This window comes from Dermacentor andersoni, chromosome 11 (assembly GCF_023375885.2).
Source record: "Dermacentor andersoni chromosome 11, qqDerAnde1_hic_scaffold, whole genome shotgun sequence".
Taxonomy (NCBI): Eukaryota; Metazoa; Arthropoda; class Arachnida; order Ixodida; family Ixodidae; genus Dermacentor; species Dermacentor andersoni.
This window is the reverse complement of record NC_092824.1, coordinates 121,925,207-121,948,746: the sequence shown is the minus strand read 5'-3', so window position 1 is coordinate 121,948,746 and position 23,540 is coordinate 121,925,207. Positions and strand designations below refer to the sequence as shown.

At 45.4% G+C, this 23,540-nt stretch overlaps 1 protein-coding gene across 3 annotated transcripts in view; it reads right to left on the bottom strand.

Moving 5' to 3' along the window:
* LOC126539315 (glycogen debranching enzyme) overlaps window positions 1-23,540 on the bottom strand; it is a 175,454-nt gene that overhangs the window by 48,759 nt on the left and 103,155 nt on the right. For 2 of the 3 annotated variants that reach the window (XM_055075513.2, XM_050186095.3), the window contains 4 exons: window positions 14,383-14,608; window positions 12,736-12,847; window positions 10,656-10,791; window positions 3,233-3,345 (listed from right to left, as the gene is read on the bottom strand). In XM_055075513.2, the coding sequence (XP_054931488.1) occupies window positions 3,233-3,345; window positions 10,656-10,791; window positions 12,736-12,847; window positions 14,383-14,608 (587 nt within the window). Of the gene's footprint in view, window positions 1-3,232; window positions 3,346-4,603; window positions 5,773-10,655; window positions 10,792-12,735; window positions 12,848-14,382; window positions 14,609-23,540 lie in introns of those variants that run through there. The other variant, XM_055075514.2, reaches the window with a different exon arrangement.

Sequence of the window (23,540 nt, the reverse complement as noted above, 5' to 3'; positions counted from 1 at the left end):
GGACCTGCGGTCACGACAAAAAGTCCGGAAAATCGGTCGGCGAAGGGTTCTTGCGTCAGGAATTTCAGATGTTCTTATACAGTGACTCTATGGGGTAGGTGATGGTGCCGCGAAGCTGTCCGAATTAAACTGTACACTGGCAACTCCTCCAGCCAACGACAGGGCGTCAAAGTAGATTCTTCACGATTCCTCTCTGTTACTCGAGCCAGCAATAACGCGACTTTCATTCTCTTTAAAAAAAGTTATACCCAATTTTCCTTGATATAAGCATAGATTCCCTGAGTTCTCCCCGAGTATTTCCAGACTATTCAAAATCCCCGAGAATTCCCGGTTTTGCCGATTGGTAGACACCCTGGGATTGTGGATGCATGGGCCAGCATACCGGAGGACCTTGTGCGTTGTGCATTCAAGAAGTGCAGCATCTCGAACGGGCTCGATGGCCCAGAGCATGAGTACCTCTGGGAAGATATGTCTGACAAGGAACTATCCGAAGAGAGCGCAGCTGAGGAAGACAGTGGTTGAAGTGCGGAGTGCAATTTAAATAAATTTTTTTCCTCGAGTTTTCCTAACTCATATTATAAGCGGCTAAAACTTTTTTTTTTTACATCACGCGTCCCAAAAATTTCACTTCATACTATTTGTGGGTTCATATTATATGCGGACTTTTACGGTAAGACACACAGCTGTAAAAGAGGCACCCCCCGCTTTTCACAAGATTTGGAGAAAAAGTTAGTATATAAGACGCACCTGTGTACAAGATGCGCCTATGTTTACTCACTTGCCACAAAAACATTTAATTGTGTGGAACGTCTCGAAGAACGTCTCTGTAGGCACACTTGCAAAGTGTCAAATTCGCGGGGAAAAGTTTAACGACTACGCAATAAGAAACATCCCACATAAACAAAGGAGAAACATTCTATGCACTCAAACCCTTCAAAGTCTTCGTCTTCCAACGCGCTGACAAAAAGTTCAGCAAGTTCTCGTGGTAGCATCGCTGGGGCATCCCCTTCGGCTTCCGAATCGCTGTTGTTGCTGCTTCTGTTGTGCTCAGGCACTGATGAAGCCAGTAGGCCTCCTTTGCGGAACCCTGCAGTGAACACACCACTCCAGGCATCGCAAACCCAGTTTGCAACTTCGGTGAATGAAATGCACCGCATGAGCCCTATTGCTGTATAGCTGCGATCCCCTTCAGTCATCCATGCCTCCCACACGTGCCACAAAAGAGCGTTACAGCTGTGGTTCACCACAAAGTTGGGAAGCTGCAGAATTTTTGTTGTCCTGCTTGGCTGTAGCAGTGCAGCCTTTCGCTTTGATGTGCTTGAGCGTCAGTTCAGTAACAACGTTGTAAATGGCGACTGGTTGGAACCTGCTAAACCAGGTGGAACAGCGTGACAAATGCATGGAGAGAGAGAGAGAGAAGGGAAGAAGGTACTAGAGGTACCTTCTTCCCTGGTACTAGAAGAGGTACTAGAGGTACAAAGGGGTTGACGACGATGATGTTGCCACACCCATTGCAATGAGCTGGCACTCTACCTTTGGCAGGTTGACGGTTCAGTATCGTATTTAGGACGCATCATTCATAATGGGCCATTGTAAAGGTTGAAGAAAAGCCTAATCAACATCAATTCAGAATCTGCCAAAAAGAAAAGAAAACAATACCATATTTTCACGATTATACCGCGCCCGCTTGTAGCTTGCAGTTATGTTACCGCCCAAATAAACTTAGTGCCAATTCTACTGTGCACATCAAATAACGAAACCTTAGTCGATGCATAGAGTGTAGATATGATTTTATAGAACATACAAAAGCACACATACACACACACACAGCTGAACCTTAGCGGCTAGTCGCTATCGTAGTGCAACGACACCTTTTCACTGTCTACCAACCACAGAATGCCATCTTCAGTTCCATTTAATGCATTAGAAATGCCACACTTCTCGAAGGCTCGCGCTATCACCGTCTGTGGGAGGGCATTCCATGCACCATAGAACTACCTTGCGGTGTTTCCGTGCCTAAATTTCTTCAGACGACCAATTTGATGGCAGTGTGGCTAGCTACCTTGCATAGAGCTCTTTTATTTTTTTAGGTAAGAATCGGTTTCATTTTTTATTTTGAGTAGAATTAGTTAAGACTGTAATGCTCATGCAGATTTAATTGCACCTTTTATTAAGAAAAAGTGCACGTTATAAATGTGCAAATACAGTATATAAGACACACCTTTGTATAAGACGCATTACCAAAAATATTGGAAAAAAGCTGCATCTTATGCACCGGAATATAAGGTACAATGCCGTTCGCCAACCTTCTCTCTCTCATTCGAGGCAACATTTTCGCCCAGCACCCACCTTGGCATTATAGCAAAGTTTCAATTGTGTGGTTTGTCACTTCCATTCTTCTAAAGGCTGACGTCCTGCATGGCATGTTGTTTGCAAACAAAAATGTGATGTGTGCCAAACACCCACCCTGCAGCCGACACAAGAACACCATACAAACGAAATGTGATTGGCAAGGTGCTCCATATTGGGTGGATGTTGCAAGGTTTCTGTTCAGCACAATGATCAATAGGAACCTAGCTTCGCTTCACTTGACTGCACTCTCCGATGTCATTGGTGCAAGCGTGCATAGCATGCGGAGTCCTCAGAAGACAACATAGGCCACAGCTACCAGCACAGTGTTAGACTGAAGCAAAAAATGCTTTGAATTGAAAAAAAGAGGCAGCTGATACAGTATACGTGAAGTGTGTACAAAGGCACACCTACAATATAATGAGCCTGCTAAATCTCTGTGTTCGACAAAATTAACAGCACAAATGGAGACAAGACAGTAATCTGAAGACTGTGCTAACTACAACTACACTACCACCAAGTTGCTCTGAAAATTTTCCTTGATTTTTGGAACAGCCGTTTCTTCGATTCAAGAGGGTCACAAAAGCCATGAGTTTAAGTGGCCTGTTAACAGGTTAAGCTATGCAGCTGCACAAGTTGGTTCGTAGTTGGGAATAACAACAGCATGAGGGACAGGAGAGGTAACAGTACTCTCATCGTCATCTTGTCCATTGCTAGGTTTATTGGACCTGACACAGTGGATCCCAATCCAAGCAATGCATCATCTACCAACTTGCCCAAGATGCACAATTACTAGCTGTGTGAGTAGCTAAGACCATCTCGCCACTACAACCACTGGCAACAATGTGTGAGAAGGCAGAATTCTGGAGGTGTATTGCCATACCATGCTCAGTCTTCTCAACTGCATTGTATGGGTAGTAGCCGTCCTTGTACATCTGATCAAGCCACCGCAAGGCGGATTTGCAGAGACCTACAAGCTCCACTGCAGACCCGTCTCTGCAGAAAGGTAGATCATGCTGATATGTAGTAAGCAAATCCACAAAGCCATGTAGAAGGAGCATCATTGATTCTCTTGACTGAGCTCCTCGGAGACAAACCTTGCACAGCAGTATGCAACTGTTCACCCACACGAAAGTTCTCAACCAGCTAAAATTCTGAAACAATACCTGTGGTGCTATAACACTTAAACCTTGATATAACAAAGTCAGCCAAATCGGCACTTTGTTATATCAAAACTTCGTTATATTAAAATCGGACCTTTTATGAAAACAATTGCAGTCGACACCTTTTTCTTGCACAAAGGGACCATAAAATTTTCAAATTACCGCAGAATTGAAAAAAGAAAGAAACTAATTTCAGTTAGAAAAAAACAGTCAGTCCAATCACTTCACACAGATGGTTAAACAGCAAAGCTGAAACGTGTGGCCCTGGTGTTTATCACTGGGTAAATCCCGACGGTTCATTAAATTATTTTTCAATTATTGGTTACATAGTTGTGTTTCGTAATTAATGAATTAATTTCAGGTGTCCAGTGAAAGTTCAGCTGTTCATTGAAAACTGAAAAAGTTGCCCATGCCTGCAGCCTCTTTTCCTTTTCACCTTCCTATTAGCAATAATTTACTTCGTTTAAACTTCAATATAACAAAGACAATAAAATTGGCAATTTGCTTCGTTACATCAAAATTTGATCTTTTATGCAAATAAGCAGACACTGCCAAATTTTTCTTATACGAAAGGGGCCGGAACATTTTTTTGAGTAATCAGGCAATCAGAAAAAGCAAGCACGAATGAGAAAAAAAATCATTTTGTTGAATTTGAGAGTCATCGAGAAAATATAGTTTCCTCAGCAGTACGAAGTGAAGCCAGCCACACTTTCACACCCACTCTGCGCCAGCAGCTGGTAGTGTCACCTGCAGTAGGACAACATCATCATGAAAAGCACCGGCAGCAAGGAACGAATGCTTTGTCTCCCTTCAACGAGGCTCCAAAACTCGAGATTGCACAACCTTCAGCACTAAACGCACAGGAAGACAGCGCACATGGTGCCACGCCATCCCAGCTCACCCAGTCTTTGCTCATGTTGGCAGATTGCCTCTAAAACTAGGCGCACGGGCTGCATATGCACTCAGCCACGCACAGCCGCAGTTGCGCTAGAAGAGGAGACATGTGCCAACTTGCCCTCACCCTCCCGCCCTGCTTGACTGCATTACTGTGAGCTTGCTCCCCTACCCCCTTTTCCCCTTGCTTACAAAGGTAGAAAGCACTCATCAAGCCACCATACTTCTCGATTAACCCTCACAGGTTTTCACCAGCACCTAAAGCATACAGAACGCATGGTGTAATAGGATCTTATTGCACTTGGACTTTAAATGGAACATGACGCTACTCCACTTTGGCAGTCACTCTTGGTTCCAAGGCCAGCACACAATTTGAGAGGTACATTCGCAAGCAGCCACATGTAATTCAACCATTTGACCATGTGCATTTGCCGTGGAAGTTCACATTTATTGCCTCGATATTCCTTCGCAGTGGCAGTAAAATTTGTTACATTGAAATAATTTAAAAACACACTTCATTATATGAGCTCCAAAATACATGGTTCTCTATGGACAAGTCAAATACTTCTTTATATTTAGAATTTCATTATATTTCAGTCCGTTATATCGAGATTTAACTGTATTTAGTACTACTTCACTATATGTAAAGCACTGACATACACAGAAAATGTGTAACTGAAGCAGTTGAATTTTATCATAACATTATTCCATAAAAACTAACAAACTTAAAATATATTCTGCACACTATTTAAGACAGACAGAATACCACAGCAAATTATATCACCTGGGAATTGTAAAGCTGAACTTTTAAGTCTCTCATAATCTTGCCATGTTTTCTTTCATGTTTGCGTACAGCACCGACAAACCAGACAGAACCAAAAGGAAAGACACCCCACGGGTGCTGACTAATCATTGAAAGTTTAATGTAAAGATATCATAGAAAAAGAAAAATTTACCCCTGATTACAATACTCCCTGATGCGAAACTTGAGCGCAGCTCTATACGTGTTTTTATTTTGCAGTGTACTGGCTTGCACAGATGGTCTGTCTCATGTGGCACGTTGCAAACGGAGCAAAGTGTGGCACGACAGAGTCGCTAATCTGGAGATCGAAGAGAGCCAGTGTGCGGGTGACAGGTGGGCGCGATTCACAGTAGCTGCCGCCGGCAGACCTCCCAGACGACACATGCTACTCTGGTGCCGTCTCATAGTTGTCCTCACTGCGCTACGCTTCATTTTTCTCACCCTTTCACTGCTGCACTCCCCGCTGCACTCCAAGTTCACTTTCATCTTTTGCTGTGCTCATTTCCTCGGTTACGCCAACACTCACTGCAGGAATGGCCGCCTAAAAGCTGTGCTCTAAGAATCCTGCATGGACAAATTATTAACACTGGACACGCCAGGCGAAAAAAAATAAACACTCTACAATATAGTGTGGCAGCTAAAACTTAAAATTATATTCTGGGGTTTTACGTGCCGATACCACGATAGGATTATGAGGAACACCTTAGTGGGAGACTCAAGGTTAAATTTAAACACCTGTTCTTTAATGTGAACCCAATGCACAATTAACGGTGTTTTTGCATTTTGCTCCAATCGAAATGCAGCCTCCACGGATGGTATTTGATCCTGTGCCTTTGGCCTTAGCAGCACAACTCCAAAGCCACTATGCCAACACAGCAGGTTATAGCGTGGAAGCACATTGACTCAAGCTTCAGAAAAGCAGAAGCACATCAACTCAAGAAAAGTGATTAAGTGTTTAACTCTATACCGGGCCTATATAAATAGATCAATTTGATCGACAGTTTTTAAACATGTTGTTAAACATTTCTTTTGGAATATTTCTGCTAGCACCAATGCACACAGGCTGAAATGATGACTGAACTTTAACTATTCTGCAAATTTGAATGTTGTGGGCAGATTGGGGAGTCTGGAAAAACAAAACTTCAATAAAAGGCATCATCAACATAAGCCTCCAATACTCCTAGCATTTCTTCAATAGAACGACACAATGTTAGTGCTTTGTTCAATTCAGTAAACTAATTCTTAAGTTACAGCGGCAATGAACACACAGAAGCTCTTGTCAGGCTGACTAGTTTTCCAATCCAACGTCTCGGCTGTTCCAACCCTTTGAGGGTCGATTTATTATGCCATATGCGACCGCCCAGGTTCGATTTTTTTTTATTGCAGATTCCAATTCTTCTTAGGGACCTATTTCGAAAAAAATTTACCGTAATTTTTCTAGGGTGACTGTAAAGTGAGAAAGAAATATTTTGCATTGGTATATATGTACTCTTCATTCATGAATAACAACAATAAAAAAAAAGGAAATAAAACTTGTAAGAATTAAAAATTTGATGCATTGTTATACACATAGTTCAAGGCTTTGAAAATGCACACACGAGACTATTTCGCAAAACTCAAATGTTCCTGCTCAGACACTAATATGTACGTCCACAGCGTAATCGAACTGCGTAGGTGTGCGCACTCAAGAAAACTGTGTAGTTGTGTGCCCATCAGAAAAGCAGAACATGTGACATACTTCCGCTAATCTTCATGTTATCGCCAACCAGAGGCAATTAGTTCTCGCGAGTCTCCAAAAAAAGAAACAGGAACAGAAACGCATGCACGGTGGCATCCTTCCTATGCACACCCCTGTGAGCACTAAATGAGCGAGAAACAAGCGGTCGCCCTTTGAGCGATTAGTGATGAGATAGCCATATTTTGGCATAGGCTCTAGGAATAGCAGGGGAGAGTAATTAGTAATTAATACCTTCTTCCGCAAGCGGGATAGCCGAAAGCGGCCATGGAGGAGCCCGAATGGCGAGACTAGAAATGAAATAGACCGCTAACCCTGCTCTAACCCTGGCATCATACAAGATGTGGACATGCTCGGCAAGGTGCGCTGCAGTGACCATAGGATGACAAGAACTCGAATTAGCCTAGACTTAAGGAGGGAACAGAAGAAACTGGTACATAAGAAGCCAATCAATGATTAGCGGTAAGAGGGAAAACAGAGGAATTCCGGATCAAGCTACAGCACAGGTATTCGGCTTTAACTCAAGAAGAGGACCTTAGTGTTGAAGCAATGAACGACAATCTAATGGGCATCATACCTTAGTAACTTGCGATTCGCTGATGATATTTCCTTGCTTAGTAACTCAGGGGACCAATTGCAATGCATGCTCACTGACCTGGAGAGGCAAAGCAGAAAGTAGGGTCTAAAAATTAATCTGCAGAAAACTAAAGTAATGTTTAACAGTCTTGGAAGAGAACAGCAGTTTACTATAGGTAGCGAAGCACTGGAAGTGGTAAGGGAATACATCTACTTAGGGCAGGTAGTGACCGCGGATCCGGATCATGAGACTGAAATAATCAGAAGAATAAGAATGGGCTGGGGTGTGTTTGGCAGGCATTCTCAGATCATGAACAGCAGGTTGCCATTATCCCTGAAGAGAAAAGTGTATAACAGCTGTGTCTTACCAGTACTCACGTACGGGGCAGAAATCTGGAGGCTTACGAAAAGGGTTCTACTTAAATTGACGATGACACAACGAGCTATGGAAAGAAGAATGATGGGTGTAATGTTAAGGGATAAGAAAAGAGCAGATTGGGTGAGGGAACAAACGCGAGTTAATGACGTCTTAGTTGAAATCAAGAAAAAGAAATGGGCATGGGCAGAACATGTAATGAGGAGGGAAGATAACCGATGGTGATTAAGGGTTATGGACTGGATTCCAAGGGAAGGGAAGCGTAGCAGGGGGCGGCAGAAAGTTAGGTGGGCGGATGAGATTAAGAAGTTTGCAGGGACAATATGGCCACAATTAGTACATGACTGGGGTAGTTGGAGAAGTATGGGATGGGAAAGGCCTTTGCCCTGCAGTGGGCATAACCAGGCTGATGATGATGATGATGAGCCATCAGTTTTGCAAGCGCAAGAAGCCGAAACTGCCCGCAGAACAAAACCCAAACCGCTACCTGGCCGCACGCGCGCCAGTGCACGAGTGGTAGTACACAGATGCACTGGAGCAAACTAGCTCTAAAACAAACCATGCAACGAAAACCGAGAGAGGGAGGTGCGCGAAAAAAAATTCCCTGTATACCCACATAGTGGCAGCACATGACAGAAAAAAAAAAAAGCTAGGAAATTGGTGAGCTTTTTCAATGTACAGACAGCAGCGTAAACATATGGCATCGACATTTTGGACTTGTTCGCGGCGCCGTATATTTACGTCATTGACCCGCAAAGGGTTCCACATTTGTCTCGAACAATGGTAGGTGCACATGAGTATGTTATTTTGATAACTGTGTACAACTAATATCAAGTGCAATAATATTTTTCCTACTGTGAGTCGATTTTATCCATCAGTGCTTCATCAGCGCATGTGCAAGTTATTACGAACAATCCTTCCCATGTGGAGTTTTCATTCACACAAGAGCACGCAGTCAATTTCAGACCGACCTTCAACTGAAGCTTGACTAGCAGTCTAATGGCTTATATTTTGAACGCTCCTTGAGCAAGTGCCATTATTAATTACTGTACAATATTGTGCAACACTCCACACGACTGTACAGTGCTGCACAGGAAGTGAACCAAGGACTTGGAGGCGCCAGTTGAACAAGCACTAAACCAGCTTGCTTGCACAGAAAATCTGATAAAGCACGATAATCAAGGATGAGGAGGCTTCTGCATGCTCCGTGACCTGACAACCATTGCTTTATTAGCACAAAGAATGCAGCAAAAAGCAAACTAGGTGCCTGCTGCCATTCGTAAAAACAAATGTTCCCTGCACAACAGAATGAGCATCATTATGGCTAGTATTGATGCCAACAAATTTTATATAATATTTTTGCCTGGTCTGACTCCCAAAAGTTGAAAACTAAGAGCCAGGTGAATATTTTGTATATTTAAGATTTCTTTTACTTTCAGCACTTATGCTAAAAGTAACAAATTACTACTTTCATTTCTGTTCCTTGAAGTACTTCTTTGAAGTTTCACTTAGGAATTCTCAAAAACTGCCTGAGCAATTACTACTGCTTTAGATCCATTCAACACACCAGTGATCAGGCTATAATGTTATGCATCCCGGCATAGGCTGTGACTACTGTGCCTAGAGTTAAACCATAGAAGGACCACAAATGATCCCATCTTTAGCAGAAAGGGAAGAGTTAAGGGGTTATGCAGGGTTGAAAGGTCGACTTTTAAACCAACATGCCAACTTTAACTAAATTTGGCTTGAGGCTTTGTCTAGCACAAGTGTTCTTTTTTTCTTGGCCTATCCAGTATTGTTGGTTTGCAATGGGCGAGTTTTTGTTTTTCTGTGCAACACATTTGCATGAAACTTTCCGTCATGAGTCAGTGCTTGTGCACTGTCCTTCTCTCCCTTGTGCTTATCCACTTTGTCTGCGCTGTAAGTATACGTGCAGTTGCACAGACTTGCCCAGCTTGCTACGATTCATGATATTCTTCAACAAATTTCACACTCATGAGCACTGCTTTTTCTGAATTTAGTGGCAGTGACGCCTCTATTTATTTCTTTTTCTTCCTCACGGAACAATATTGTAGAAGTGACTATCGCACTGTCGTGTTTCATCTTTACTTCTTTGGGTTGTTGATAGTATTCATTTAGTATGCTTTGTACCATTTCACTCGGAATTTGTAATGCCTGCAATATCTAAGGAATAAAATTAAAATTTGCTTCTGTTGTATTAAGCCTCTGCAGGACTAGGTTTAACAAGACGTGAATGCTCCTGCAATGCAACATAATTTATGCACCAGTTATAATAAATTCCATGGCATTGTTTAATGGGACCTGATTTGTGGCATTACTTGATACCCTGATACCTGATATCCATGATTTGTGGCATTACTTTTCTTGACAGGGCTACAATGCTACCAAAACATGTACATCATTAAAACGGCCTCATATAATAGTGAACAGCACCTTCTCACTGGTTAAATTATGGGGTTTTACGTGCCAAAACCACTTTCTGATTATGAGGCACGCCGTAGTGGAGGACTCCGGAAATTTTGACCACCTGGGGTTCTTTAACGTGCACCTAAATCTAAGTACACGGGTGTTTTCGCATTTCGCCCCCACCGAAATGCGGCTGCTGTGGCCGGGATTCGATCCCGCAACCTCGTGCTCAGCAGCCCAACACCATAGCCACTGAGCAACCACGGCGGGTACCTTCTCACTGGTACTGTTCTGCAACAAAGGCTAGCATCACAAGCACTTCCAAATTAGTACCTGGGTGTGGCAGGATGCCCCTTGTTACCAGCTTTCTCAGAACTCCCCATCTTGTCCATCCATGTTCCACAATTCCAAGGATTACCACCGTACACAAAGCCATTCTTGACATCTATTCCAGCCGTAACGTTGAAGCCTACAGAGTAAAAACACAGCAACTAAATAGACAAGCTGAGCATCAACACTGCAAGCAACAAGTGCGCAATCTTAGCAAATTAGCAGAAGAGCAGACTTGCAGAGCACATAAAGAAGTGACAGCAGTATGGTACCTAACAACCCGAAAGTTGCTAGTTGTACGCAAGACGATGAGCAAAATGAGAACAATGGAAAAGCGAGAGCCAATATTTCGATAAGTGGACTTGTCTTTTTCAAGGACTTGTCTTTTTGCCTTGATTAAGTCAAGTCCACTTATCAACACGTTGGCTTCTGCTTTTACCTTGTTCTCGCTTTGCTCATCGTCTTGAATTTCCATCGCCTGCCTTCCCATGTTTTCCCTAGTTGCACACAAGCACATTACAATCAATCCTCAGTAAGGAGGCCCAGTCACAGGTGCTGTGTGAGTGCACATCAAGAAAAATATGCAAGAGCATGACCTGACATGTGTGGGGATGCGTGACTCTCACGCCTCCCCTGAGATCTAGTTTTCCCGCATAGCTCGTCTCCTGCAGGGCGGCTTCGCCCGCCGCGTTGCCTGGCGGTCGGGGTGGTTGAGGCGCAGTGCGAGAGATGGCGCTAGTGTTGCTCTGTGGCGGGGTTACTTAGGCGCGGGAAAGAAAGGCTCTTGGCTCTTTCCCGGCGGGTCGGGGGGACAGCGTGGACGTCCCGCGCGCCGCCGACCCATGCTTCTGCGAGACCGCCTCGCGTGGCCGCCTTGGAACGCGCCACCGTCCGCGTGACCGTACACGCGAATGACCAGGCGTTGGGATCCAGCATGGGGCGAACATATTCGCTCGCCATGCGGTCGCGGTAAGTCGGACTTCTAGATTTGTCGCGCGCCCATCGGCATGTTTTGGGGATAGCAGCTCGGCTAGCAGGCATTGATCTATGAAAGGTGCAATAAATGCCCTTGTGACTGTTTGCACTACTGTGTTGTCGTTCCTTTGTCCCAAGAGTACGGAGGAGAACCCCGTATCTCCCACACATGTTCAAGGAAAAAGAGTGATAAAACCGGCACTATTCTGTGTAACACCACGGGAATGTGACAGCAGTGCTAAGCTGCCCCTCCGTGAAACCATGGGAAGCATAGCAACACAAGCAAGCCAAACCGACTGCTCAAGTCGACTGAAAGTCAGCCCAAAACCTGTAGTTCCCACTGATCCTATAGTGTTCAAACCATAGCTCTCTAATCATATCAGCTGTGATATTGCCCAATGGCTAAATATTTAAAAAGCCAGCACAATGATTATACAAGAGCTCAGAAATGTGCCTACTACCACTTTGCCTATATGGATTTAAAGACAGAGCACGAAGCACTAAACCTACAAAAAAGTTCTTTCCTTAACGCATTCTCAATAGTTAGGATAAAGCTACTCATGTAAACGCAGTAAACAGAAAAGTGCTGCAGTCGACTAGTAAATAAAGGCTAATGGCATTCCCAGCAAGCACTTTTGGCAGCCAGTTCTTGTTCAGTGCTTGCATTCCAGTAAGCTAGTGAATTGCCATAAATAAAGCACAAACGCATGGCAGTCACAGAACACCACAAGTGCACTGCAGTATCATCACATTCAGTCACTCTGCCATTGTACACTTCCGCTTTAGTCATAACACTAAAGTAGTACAGCAGACTTCCATTGATTCCATACTGTTTAACTCGATCATGAAAGAACGTCCCAGCTGGCATCCATGCATTTCTATTGGGCAAAATGTTTGACCCGTCGGATAATTCGATCAGTTTCGTTGGTCCCATCAAGGTAGAAATAATGGATGTCGACTGTACCAACAAACTTAATTCTCCAGTGCTAAGAAAATTGGCTTGCAGGTGCCTAGTTTTCAAAATGGAGTTTTACTGGTGTAGTTGAAGACCTTTTTTTTTTTAATTACTTCAGCACTGGACTCGTGTCTAAGTTTATACTGCGCTCACCTTCGTCATTCATCTGGCTGTCAATCTGGTGGCCAGCATTCCTCTCTCGGAATGCAATGCCTGCAAAATGACGCTGCAGGGCCTCCTGTATCACTTCTTCAAGGGGCATCTCCTGTGTAAGGAAATGGCTAATTTGACAGCTGCACAACTTAAATGGTATTACCAATGCCAAATCCTTGCACAACCATGCAAGACAAAGAATAATTTGTGCGTTTCCCTCAAATATGTGCAAAGTAATTAGAATATGTAAGAATTGCACATAGCCGCCTAAGGCACGTACACTACAACTTGCAATAGCTTTTCAATGCTCCCTGCCCTTTCCTTCCTCCCTTCTCTCTCTCTAGAAACTAGAAACAGTTTTCTTCAATATGCTACAAGAGGCATACTTTTTGGGAAAGTTACCAAGAATGCTTAAAGTGCACTCAGGTCATCATGGAATGGCGCCCAGACTGTTGTAGTATTTGTCCAATGGATTTTCAGCACGCTGAAAATGCACCAAATTTGCTGCACCAGCATAAAAAGTATGTCACTAGCTCCAATGTAGCAGGTAAATGAACACAGCTCACTATGGTGCTATGTCAGAGCTTAGAGTTAGGGAGAAAAGCAGGCAACTGTTCCTGCCACAGCCTCAGTGTAGTTAGCAGTACATTATGGCTTGGTAGCTTTTATAAGCAAGTACAGTGAAATCCCGATAATTCAAAATCTCCCAATTCTAATTGATGGATAATTTGAACTACTCTGTTGGTCCCGTGCACCACATTTTTGTACAAACCCGAGCCGAAGGCGAAGGTTCTATACGTCTCTGGCTACCGTGATGTATGCCAAGGCTGAACCACAGTAAGCAGAGCGATGCGCACTCTCCTTCCCCGTCCGGCTTAAAAGGAGTAGGAACGAAGAAGCCCCCAGATCGTGCTTGATGGTCATGCTATGGCACTCACCTAAGGCCCTCCTAACATGTGCTTGATGACATTACCACACGCTCATCTCCAAGATTGGGCACACAGAAGGATGGCATGCATCAAACCACCATCCTTATATCCCGCACACCCACAGAAAACGGTGCAATCTTATTGCACTTAGACTTTATATGGAACCTAGGTGGCACGTGGTCGCATGCTGATGGAAAAAAGATAAGTCTTTTTCAATGCAAGCCCAGTGATGGTTTTAGTCTTGAGTGCTGTACCGTACAAATAAACTATATTTAAAGGGGCCCTCCTCAGTTCGAACTACATTTTATTTGAGTAAATTTCCGGTCCCCTTGGAGTTCGAATGAATGAGATTTTACTGTATAATTGTGGATTTAGTATAGAAAGATTAGCAAGCCAAACATCAACATCAATTTAACAAAGCTTTTTACTAGCCTAAAGTACTCAATTTGATGAAGTAATCATGCACTGCAGTTTCAATTCAACCCCGCCTTTGTTCATCACACATAACAGATGACGCTTTAGCAGCATCTGGGAGAACAACATGTGTGGAAGCAGCGGCAGAACAAATTGTTGTACCTGCGTCCCTTCCTTCTTGGTTCTATTGCCTTTGGAGAGGTTGCTTTTTTACTGAAATCAAATGCCGAATGGGACTGTCCCCTTTTTCAGTGTTCCACTTGTTTTGAATACAAGTGCAGTACCTTGGAGGTGACCAACACACCTTGACACCAGGTTCCTGTGGTGGACTGTCATCAGTTGGATAAAGGCGTGCCACTCTGTCCTTGAGGATGAGGTAGCCGTCGGGAGCCTCCTTGGAGTAGTCTTGAATCGCCTGCAGCCACCACCAGATGGCATCGCGGCAATTGTATCGTGCATGCGTTCCCTTGTCCAGCAAGTTAGGAATAAGACCGTGCCGGAGACAGCCCGCAAATGCCAGGATAACGTACCTGCACCATGTGCAGACAGCACAGATGCAGTTCGGGCTGACCACTAGCATTGGGAAGGAGGGCTCTCTGTGAAGCGAATAAATTTTTCAAAATGGGAAGAGAATACATTGGCATGCTTATATAACTGATGACACCATACAAAAGCTTAAAGAAGTACTCACATAAAATTTTACTATTCATTTTTTTGTATTAAATGAAGGTTGTAGACCTCTAAACCTTAGAAAAGATAGTGACAAGTTTCAGAGTACTGTATATAATTTAATATTATTACGATATTATCGGTAGATACCCGAGAGACGAGCCACCGCGAGAACGACGATGAAGTGGGTCTGTGCCCTTGGCGTGAGTGAATGTTGGCCTGGTGCTCTGGCTCCAGTCCAGTGTAAATAGCCTGTAAATAGCCTCTTTCGTCTGTGCCTTTTTACAAGTATCATTCTAGTGGAGGTCAGCGATCCCCGTCCTCGCCACGGAACTGCGGAGTGGTCGGTACATCGAGCTTGTCACCATGCCTCCCGGTGACGAGCCCGCCTCTGCAACGGCTTCGGCTGCTTCGACTGCTCCAATCGTCACGGTTGCCCAACATCGCGACCCTGGTGTGTTCTCTGGCCTGGAGGGATAGGACGTTGACGAATGGCTCAAGCTATATCAACATGCCAGCGCTAATAACAGGTGGGACCCAACCATTATGCTCGCCAATGTCATCTTTTATCTTGGCGGCACGCCACGCGTGTGGTACCAGACGCATGACGAAGAGATCAGCAGTTGGGACTCTTTCAAAGAAAAGCTACGGGAACTGTTCGGCGACCCCATTGGCTGCAAGGTTGCTGCGAGAAAGGCTCTTGCGTCTCGTGTTCAGACATCTACAGAGCCGTACGTTTCATACATCTTCGACATCTTGGCTCTATGTCGCAAAGCTGACGATGCTATGTCTGAATCAGATAAAGTGTCCCATGTTCTAAAAGGCATCGCCGACGACGCTTTCAATTTACTTGTTTTCGGCAACGTACCGACTATCGACGCCATCATAAAAGAATACTGTCGCCTTGAACAAGCTAAAAGCCGCCGTATCACGCACCACATCACGCGGCTACCCAACACCGCTGCTATGTCGACATGTGAGGGTCGACTGCGTCAGGCCACCACCTGTGACAAAGTCACCCGTATTGTTCACCGCGAGCTCGAGGCCGCCTGTTCGCCAACTTTCTCCATGACGCCTCCCGATCCGCCAGCAACCACGATTGCCCTGATTCAGGCCGTAGTCAGGCAGGAATTTGAGAACATGGGTCTGAACTCCGTGTGTTTAACATCTACACCCAGCGTTCCCCAGTTCTCAACCGGCCCTCCTCGTCCCCGACAGTCCTTTTCTACCACATCTCGCCGCAACCCGTCCGAATGGCGTACCCCTGATGACAGACCAATCTGCTTCCACTGCTGTCGCATCGGCCACGTCGCTTGTCACTGCGGCAACCGATGGCCACCACCTCCTCGGACATACGCCGCCACTTATTCCCGCATGTTTGGACCTTCTGTTCCCTATGCCACCCGCCATGAACCCACTGCCGCTGATGCCCCTGCTCCGAACCTCCGCTACAGCCGCTCGCCCTCACCTCGACGCCGTCATTCTCGTTCGCCTCAACCCCGCCGCCTATCGCCTCCCGGGCCCAGTAGGAAAACTAGGCACTGCAGCTTCTGGAGGTGAAGCTGCGTTGTCGACACTGCCCTCAAATCCTCTGCTCACGTTACCTACGAACCGAAACCTTCTTGACGTTGACGGCTATCCTGTCACGGCACTCATCGATACAGGGGCACATCTTTCTATTATGAGTGCTGCCTTCCGGCGTTGACTGAACAAGCTCCTCACACCAGCGTCGGCACGCGTCGTCCGCGTTGCGGATGGCGGTACTATGCCTATCATCGGCATGTGTACGGCACGTGTTAGCATCGCCGACCGCCCCACACCTGTCCTCTTCACCGTGATTGCTCATTGCCCCCACGACCTCATTTTCGGCCTCGATTTTCTCTCCGCGCATTCTGTTCTTATTGACTGCTCTGCCAGTACCCTTCGCCTTGAGTTGCCGATTCTCGCAGAACCTTCTGACGCACCCCAGTGCCGCCTACGCCCCACCGGCTTTATTCGCCTGCCGCCACAATCAATAGCTATATTGAACTCGTCTTCCCCACCAGTCCCTGATGGCGAGTACCTCGTCACTCCTCTGCCCGACATTTCACTACAGTATGACGTTACCGTGCCTCACAGTATACTTACTATTACTGCGAACCGCACTCGCATACCAATCTTTAACTTTGGATTGGCAAAGCAAATTCTACCGCAAGGTATTTGCCTTGCCAACGCTGATTGTCTCGGCGATCATCACGTGGCAGTGTTATCAACCGATGCTTCTTGCACGCTTAGCAGGCCCATCGTGCCAGCCTTGGCCGCCGATCCCAAGATACAGAAAATGGTTGCGACAGACCTGTCTTCTGCGCAGGCTGAAGACCTTTACCAAGTATTATCGTCCTACAGAGATATTTTCGACTTCGACGATCGCCCTTTAGGCCAGACGCTCGCGGTCAAGCATCGGATTCTTACTGGCGATGCTACTCCTATTCACCAACGACCGTATCGAGTTTCTGCGTCGGAACGCCGAGTAATTCAAAGCGAAGTCAACAAAATGCTAGACAAAAACATCATTGAGCCTTCTTCGAGTCCCTGGGCGTCACCTGTAGTGTTGGTTAAGAAGAAGGATGGCACGTGGCGCTTCTGTGTCGACTACCGCCATCTGAACAACATTACTAAGAAGGACGTCTACCCACTCCCACGTATAGACGACGTCCTTGACTGCCTCCACGGTTCCAGCTATGTCTCTTCTATCGATCTTCGTTCTGGATACTGGCAGATTGCTGTTGACGATATGGACAGAGAAAAAACCGCGTTCATCACACCTGATGGCCTATACCAATTTAAAGTAATGCCGTTTGGATTATGCAATGCCCCTGCCACCTTTGAGCATGTGATGGACTCCTTGCTCCGTGGTTTCAAATGGTCCACTTGTCTCTGCTACCTCGACGACGTCATCGTCTTCTCGCCCACGTTCGACACTCACCTTGAGTGTCTAACAGCTATACTTGATGTATTTCGAAAGGCAAAGCTGCAACTGAACTCGTAGAAATGTCGTTTGGGCCACCGCCAAATTACTGTTCTGGGCCACCTCGTTGATGCTTCCGGAGTACAGCCTGATCCCGACAAAACTCGCCCTGTCCGAGACTTTCCGGTTCCGAAGACAGCCACAGACGTTCGAAGTTTTGTCGGGCTATGCTCGTACTTTCGTCGTTTTGTTCAAGATTTTGCGGCAATTGCTAGACCCCTCAATAATCTTTTGAAGAAAGGCGTACAATTCTCGTGGGATACTGCAGAAGATGCCGCCTTCTCTCGTCTCGTCCCTCTTCTCTCCAAACCACTCATTCTCGCCCACTTCGACCCTGATGGCCCTACAGAATTGCGTACAGATGCCAGCGATCATGGCGTAGGTGCCGTCTTAGCCCAGCGTCAGCGTGGCCAGGATCGCGTTATTGCTTATGCAAGCCGCCTCCTCACACTATCGGAGCGCAACTATTCCATGACGGAACAAGAATGCCTTGCTGTAGTCTGGGCGGTTGCGAAGTTCCGTCCTTACCTCTACGGTCGCCTTTTTCCGTAGTCACTGACCATGCTGCTGGCTCTCATCCCTAAAGGATCCTACAGGCCGGCTTGGTCGATGGGCTTTGAGACTACAAGAATTTTCGTGTTCTGTGGTCTACAAGTCTGGCCGCTTGCACCAAGACGCTGACAGCCTGTCGCGTTACCCTGTTGACAACCCTGACTCCTCCAATATTACCAGTGCTGCTTGTGTATTCTCTGCATCGCAGCTGCTTCATTTCGCCGATGAGCAACGTCGTGACGCCAACATCAGAGGACTCACCGACCGTTTTGAACACTCTCCGGCCGACGCCACTCTACGCCTCTTCGTCCTCCGCGACGGTACTCTGTACCGTTGTAACCTTCATCCGGACGGCTCTGAGTTCCTACTTCTAATACCTAAACACCTCCGCTCAACCATTCTAGCAGAGCTCCACGATGCACCAACGGCAGGACACCTCGGCGTATCTCGAACCTATGGCTGTGTACGTCGCCGTTAGTTCTGGCCGGGCCTTGCCCATTCCGTACGACGTTACGTCGCCGCTTGTGAACTTTGCCAACGACGCAAGAAGCCTTCCCAGCTCCCCGCTGGTTACCTGCAGCCGCTCGACATCCCTGCCGAGCCCTTCCATCGTGTCGGCTTAGACCTTCTCGGCCCATTTTAGGAATCTAGATCAGGAAACAAGTGGGTTGCAGTCGCGGCTGACTATGCGACCCGCTACGCCGTAACCCGCGCTCTTCCGACCTGTTGCGCAACTGACGTTGCGGACTTCCTTCTACATAATATCATTTTGATGCATGGTGCTCCGCGTCAATTGCTAACAAACCGTGGCCGTACGTTTTTGGCGAAAGTCATTGACAACATCATGCGGGCCTGCTCCATTCAGCATAAATTTACTGCCTCCTACCACCCTCAACCGAACGGCCGCACTGAGCGTTTGAACCGCACCCTTACAGACATGCTATCCAAATACGTTTCAGACGACCACCGTGACTGGGACCGGGCTTTTCCCTACATTACCATTGCATACAACTCTTCCCGTCTCGAAACTGCTGGCTTTTCCCCGTTTTACCCCTTGTATGGCCGCGAACTGACACTACTACTAGACACCGTGCTTCCGTCCACCACAGCTTCAACTAGCACTTATGCCCGTGATGCAATTGCCCATGCTGACCATGCTCGTAGACTTGCGCGCGTTCATCTACAAGCCTCTCAAGACAAACAGAAGCGACGCTACGACCTCCATCACCGTGATGTCCATTTTGTGCCCAGCACCCTCGTGTTGCTTTGGTCACCATCGCGTAACGTTGGCCTTTGTGAAAAACTGCTTGCCTGTTATACCGGCCCATATCGCGTGCTCCGCCAAGTGACCGATGTCACCTATGAAATTGTTCTAGCCACGCCCACTACGTCCTCCTGTGTGACAACCAGTGACATTGTCCACGTCACCCGACTCAAGCTCTACAACTCTCCACGTGCCTTGGATATTTAAAAGCACCGTGACGGCGCTTTTGCCGCCGGGGGGGTAGTATTACATTATTGTCAGTAGATACCCGAGAGACGAGCCGCCGCGAGAACGACGACGAAGTGGGTCTGTGCCCTTGGCGCGAGTGAATGTCGGCCTGGCGCTCTGGCTCCAGTTCAGTGTAAATAGACTGTAAATAGCCTCTTTCGTCTGTGTCTTTCTACACGTAACAATATAATAGCTTTTTTAAAGCCAGTTTCAGTTTAATTTTCCGAGATCCTGTGTTGCGACGTCACGACACAGTATGTGGTCATGCGGGAACACGACACTGCGACGTTAGTACACTCGCTCCAGCTTGATTGGTTGCCTCATATGCTGCTACTAGTTGTGGGAGCCAATATAGCAGTACAGCGGACAACCGAGCAAGCCGGAGGAAGACTCAAAATGTTACAACGCCCTGCTCCCACATACTATGTCCTAACGTCACGACGACACAGTATTTTCCTGGAAAATTAAATCAAATCTCGCACTAGAAAAGCTGTTATATGAAATTATTAACAGTGCTCCAAGGCTTGTCACTATTTTTTCTAAGGTTCTAGGGCCTAAATGTCTAGGACCTTCATTTACTGATTGAAATGAATAGTTGAAAATATTGTGTCAGTACCCCTTCAAACGGGCAGCCTGACGTTAGACTAAAAACATCTGATCATCAATCAGGCATAATTGGCAGTTGACAATATTGTGTAATTGCCGATAGGTCACATAGAAAACAACTACTTCAAATGGTTCATGACCTTAGTTTAGACAAACAGATCCAAACTGACATCTTATTCTTACACTTTGAAAAAGCATCTGATCACGTTTCACACCATAAACTGCTTACCAAACAAAAACCAATTCTTAAAAAAAAATTTATTAGCGTGGATCGAAGCATACTTAAACTGCAGGCATGAGTGTGTGACAATTCATGGCATCAACTCACCATCTGCACCAATTCAGTCTAGCATACCACAGGGGTCCGTCCTCGGGCTGCTTTTCTTTTCTATTTTTATTACTGACATTGTCCATTACATCCCAACCAAGACAGCTATTTGCCAATGACTGTATGCTTTATCAGGAAGTTAACACCCACAGTGATCAAGTCCTCTTGAATCACTCTTTAATTAGAATTCAGAATTGCTGCTCCACATGGCAAATGAACATTAATGTGGAAGAAACTGTGGCAATGAATGTAACCTGTAAGAAAGACCCTTAAATATTTCAATAAAAACTGGGCAATAATTACTTGTCTTTTGTTTCAGCATGTATATGCCTAGGCTTTGTCATCGCATCTAATTTAAGATGTGACAAACGCACAGCATATATTGAAAAATAAGGCTTTCAGAAAACTTTGATACTTAGGAATGGCGCTAGCTAAAGCAACCTACGAAATTAAACCCCTTGTGTCTCGTGTACTTGTACTTGTTTGTAATTGTACTAGTACTTGCTCTCGTGTGCTTTCACTATGTTGTACTCGGCATTATTATCGTCTTAGGTGGTATTTACCACCGCTGCAGTATAATCTGATGCAGTTGTTCTACTTGGTATTCAACGTCATGTTTCTGTACAGTACCTCTATCTGTTTCAGCGCCACTAATTATACCATATAAGTTGTATTTGCCCTGTTGCTGTAGCATTATGTTACTTTGTTTCCGCACGTGTAGGGTAGCAAACTGGACTCAGTCTGGTTAACCTCCCTGCCTTCCCTTCTCTCTCTCTATACTTTGTTTTAATCTATATCTCATTCAGGCTTTTTTTCTGAACGACTGATAATTTTTTCACTGTATTTTGTTAGCTCTACATTTCACATTGTTCCTTTTATACACTTAATTTTTCTTTATTGTTACTTCCAATGTATCACCCACTCATGCCTAAAGTGTGGCATTGGGACTGGCAGTACTTTCCTAAATGAAAAAATAAATAAATAAATAGACCTTTATTATTTGAGTTATGATGCAGAAATCGAAGAAGCTGATTTCGCGCAACTTTTCTACAAAATTAAGTAAAGCAAGCTTGCACAAAATTAGAACCAAATGACACAAACAAGAAAATGAACCTCATATTCAAAATAAGCACATATATACAAGTGTTCGAACGACTCGAACGACTATATTTTTTCGTTAATTTTTGGTCTAGAACCAAGCTTCCCTCTTACAGGTAGGTGAAAAGAAGGCACTAAATGAAGTTGGATTCAAGTTTTTTAAGCTGTACTGTGAAATTTTACAAAACAAGCATGTATACAGCATCCACGTGTTTGTTTTATGACATTTCCCAACATCACCCAAAATTATGATCCTCCACCAACGAGGGCTTTTCCAAGCTCTGCTGAAGTTTGATTTGTTGATCAGGAATAAAACGAAGGTGTTTTTTGTGTTGAGATATGAAGAAAGGGCTTTACACAGGCTGAGAACGATCTTCGGCCTAAAGTCCTGGAAACGCTACTACAGTTAAACCTTGATATACAAAGTCGGTAAAATCGGCAATTTGCTTCGTTAATTTCATTCTATTGAAATTCAACCTTTTATGCAAATAAGTACAGTTGCCGATCAATTTTTCTTATACTGGATGGGGCCGCAAAATTTTCCAAATTATCGGGCAATCGAATGTAAGCTTATTTCAATGATCAAACTATTTATTTTGATAAATTTGGGAGTCGGCGACGTATGATAGTTTCATGCCATGTACGTTGACTATATCTTTATGGCAGTACGAATTAAGCGAACCCAGCCATCCTTTCGCGAGCACTCCGCCCCCGTGGCTATCGGCGCCCACACTAGCACGACGCTATCAGGAAAAGCACCGGCAGCGGAGCGAATGCTTGGTCTCCCTCTCGCTCCAACGGGCTACCGAAACTCGAGATTACGCAACCTCCAATACTAAATGCGCGGTAAGACAGCTTACATTGTGCCACGCCGTCTCAGCACACCTGCTCTTTGCACACGCGGCAGATTACCTCTAAAGCATGGAGCGAGGCAGCTTATGTGCTCCGCTGCGCTTATAGCCATGCGCAGCCACGGCTGAGACGCACACCAATTTACTCCGCCTCCTCGCGCGTACTTGATCCACGCTTACCGCAAGCTCGCTCCCCTTCTTTCCCTTTGCTCACGTGGGAAGGCGGCACTTGTGATGCCACCAACTTTCTTGTCTCACCCTCGCACACTTTCACTCGCACCTAAAGAGTACACAGTTCGCGTGGCTCAATCGGATCTTATCGCACTTGGACTTTATCCGGAACACGATGCGGCTTCACTTTGGCCGTCGCTCTTGTCGCACGGTGCACAATTTGAGAGGTGCGTTTGCAAGCAGCCGCTTGTAATTCAATCATCTGACCATCTGTGTTGGTGGAAGTTTCCATTTATTGTCTCGGCATTCCTTTCCGGCGGCAGTGAAATTTCGTTATATTGAAATCGTACACGGACACATTTGGTTATATTGAGGTTCTAAATACATGGTGTTCTATGGACAAGAGGTTACGAAAAGTTAAATATTTCGTTATATCGAGAATTCCATTATGTTGAAGTTCGTTATATCGAGGTTTAACTGTATTGCATATTATACTTCTTTCATATGCTGACGCAACTGTGTAAATGAAAAAGGTGATTCATAAAAGCAAGAAAATATAGACAAAGTCCAGACCTTCTCCTCTCAATTTCTCTTGCTCTCAAACTGCTGCAGTAATTCTGCTAGATTTCAGACTTTTCACAGATTTGGGTCCTCCTCCTGTGCGTAAAACTGACAAATGTTGCAGAGT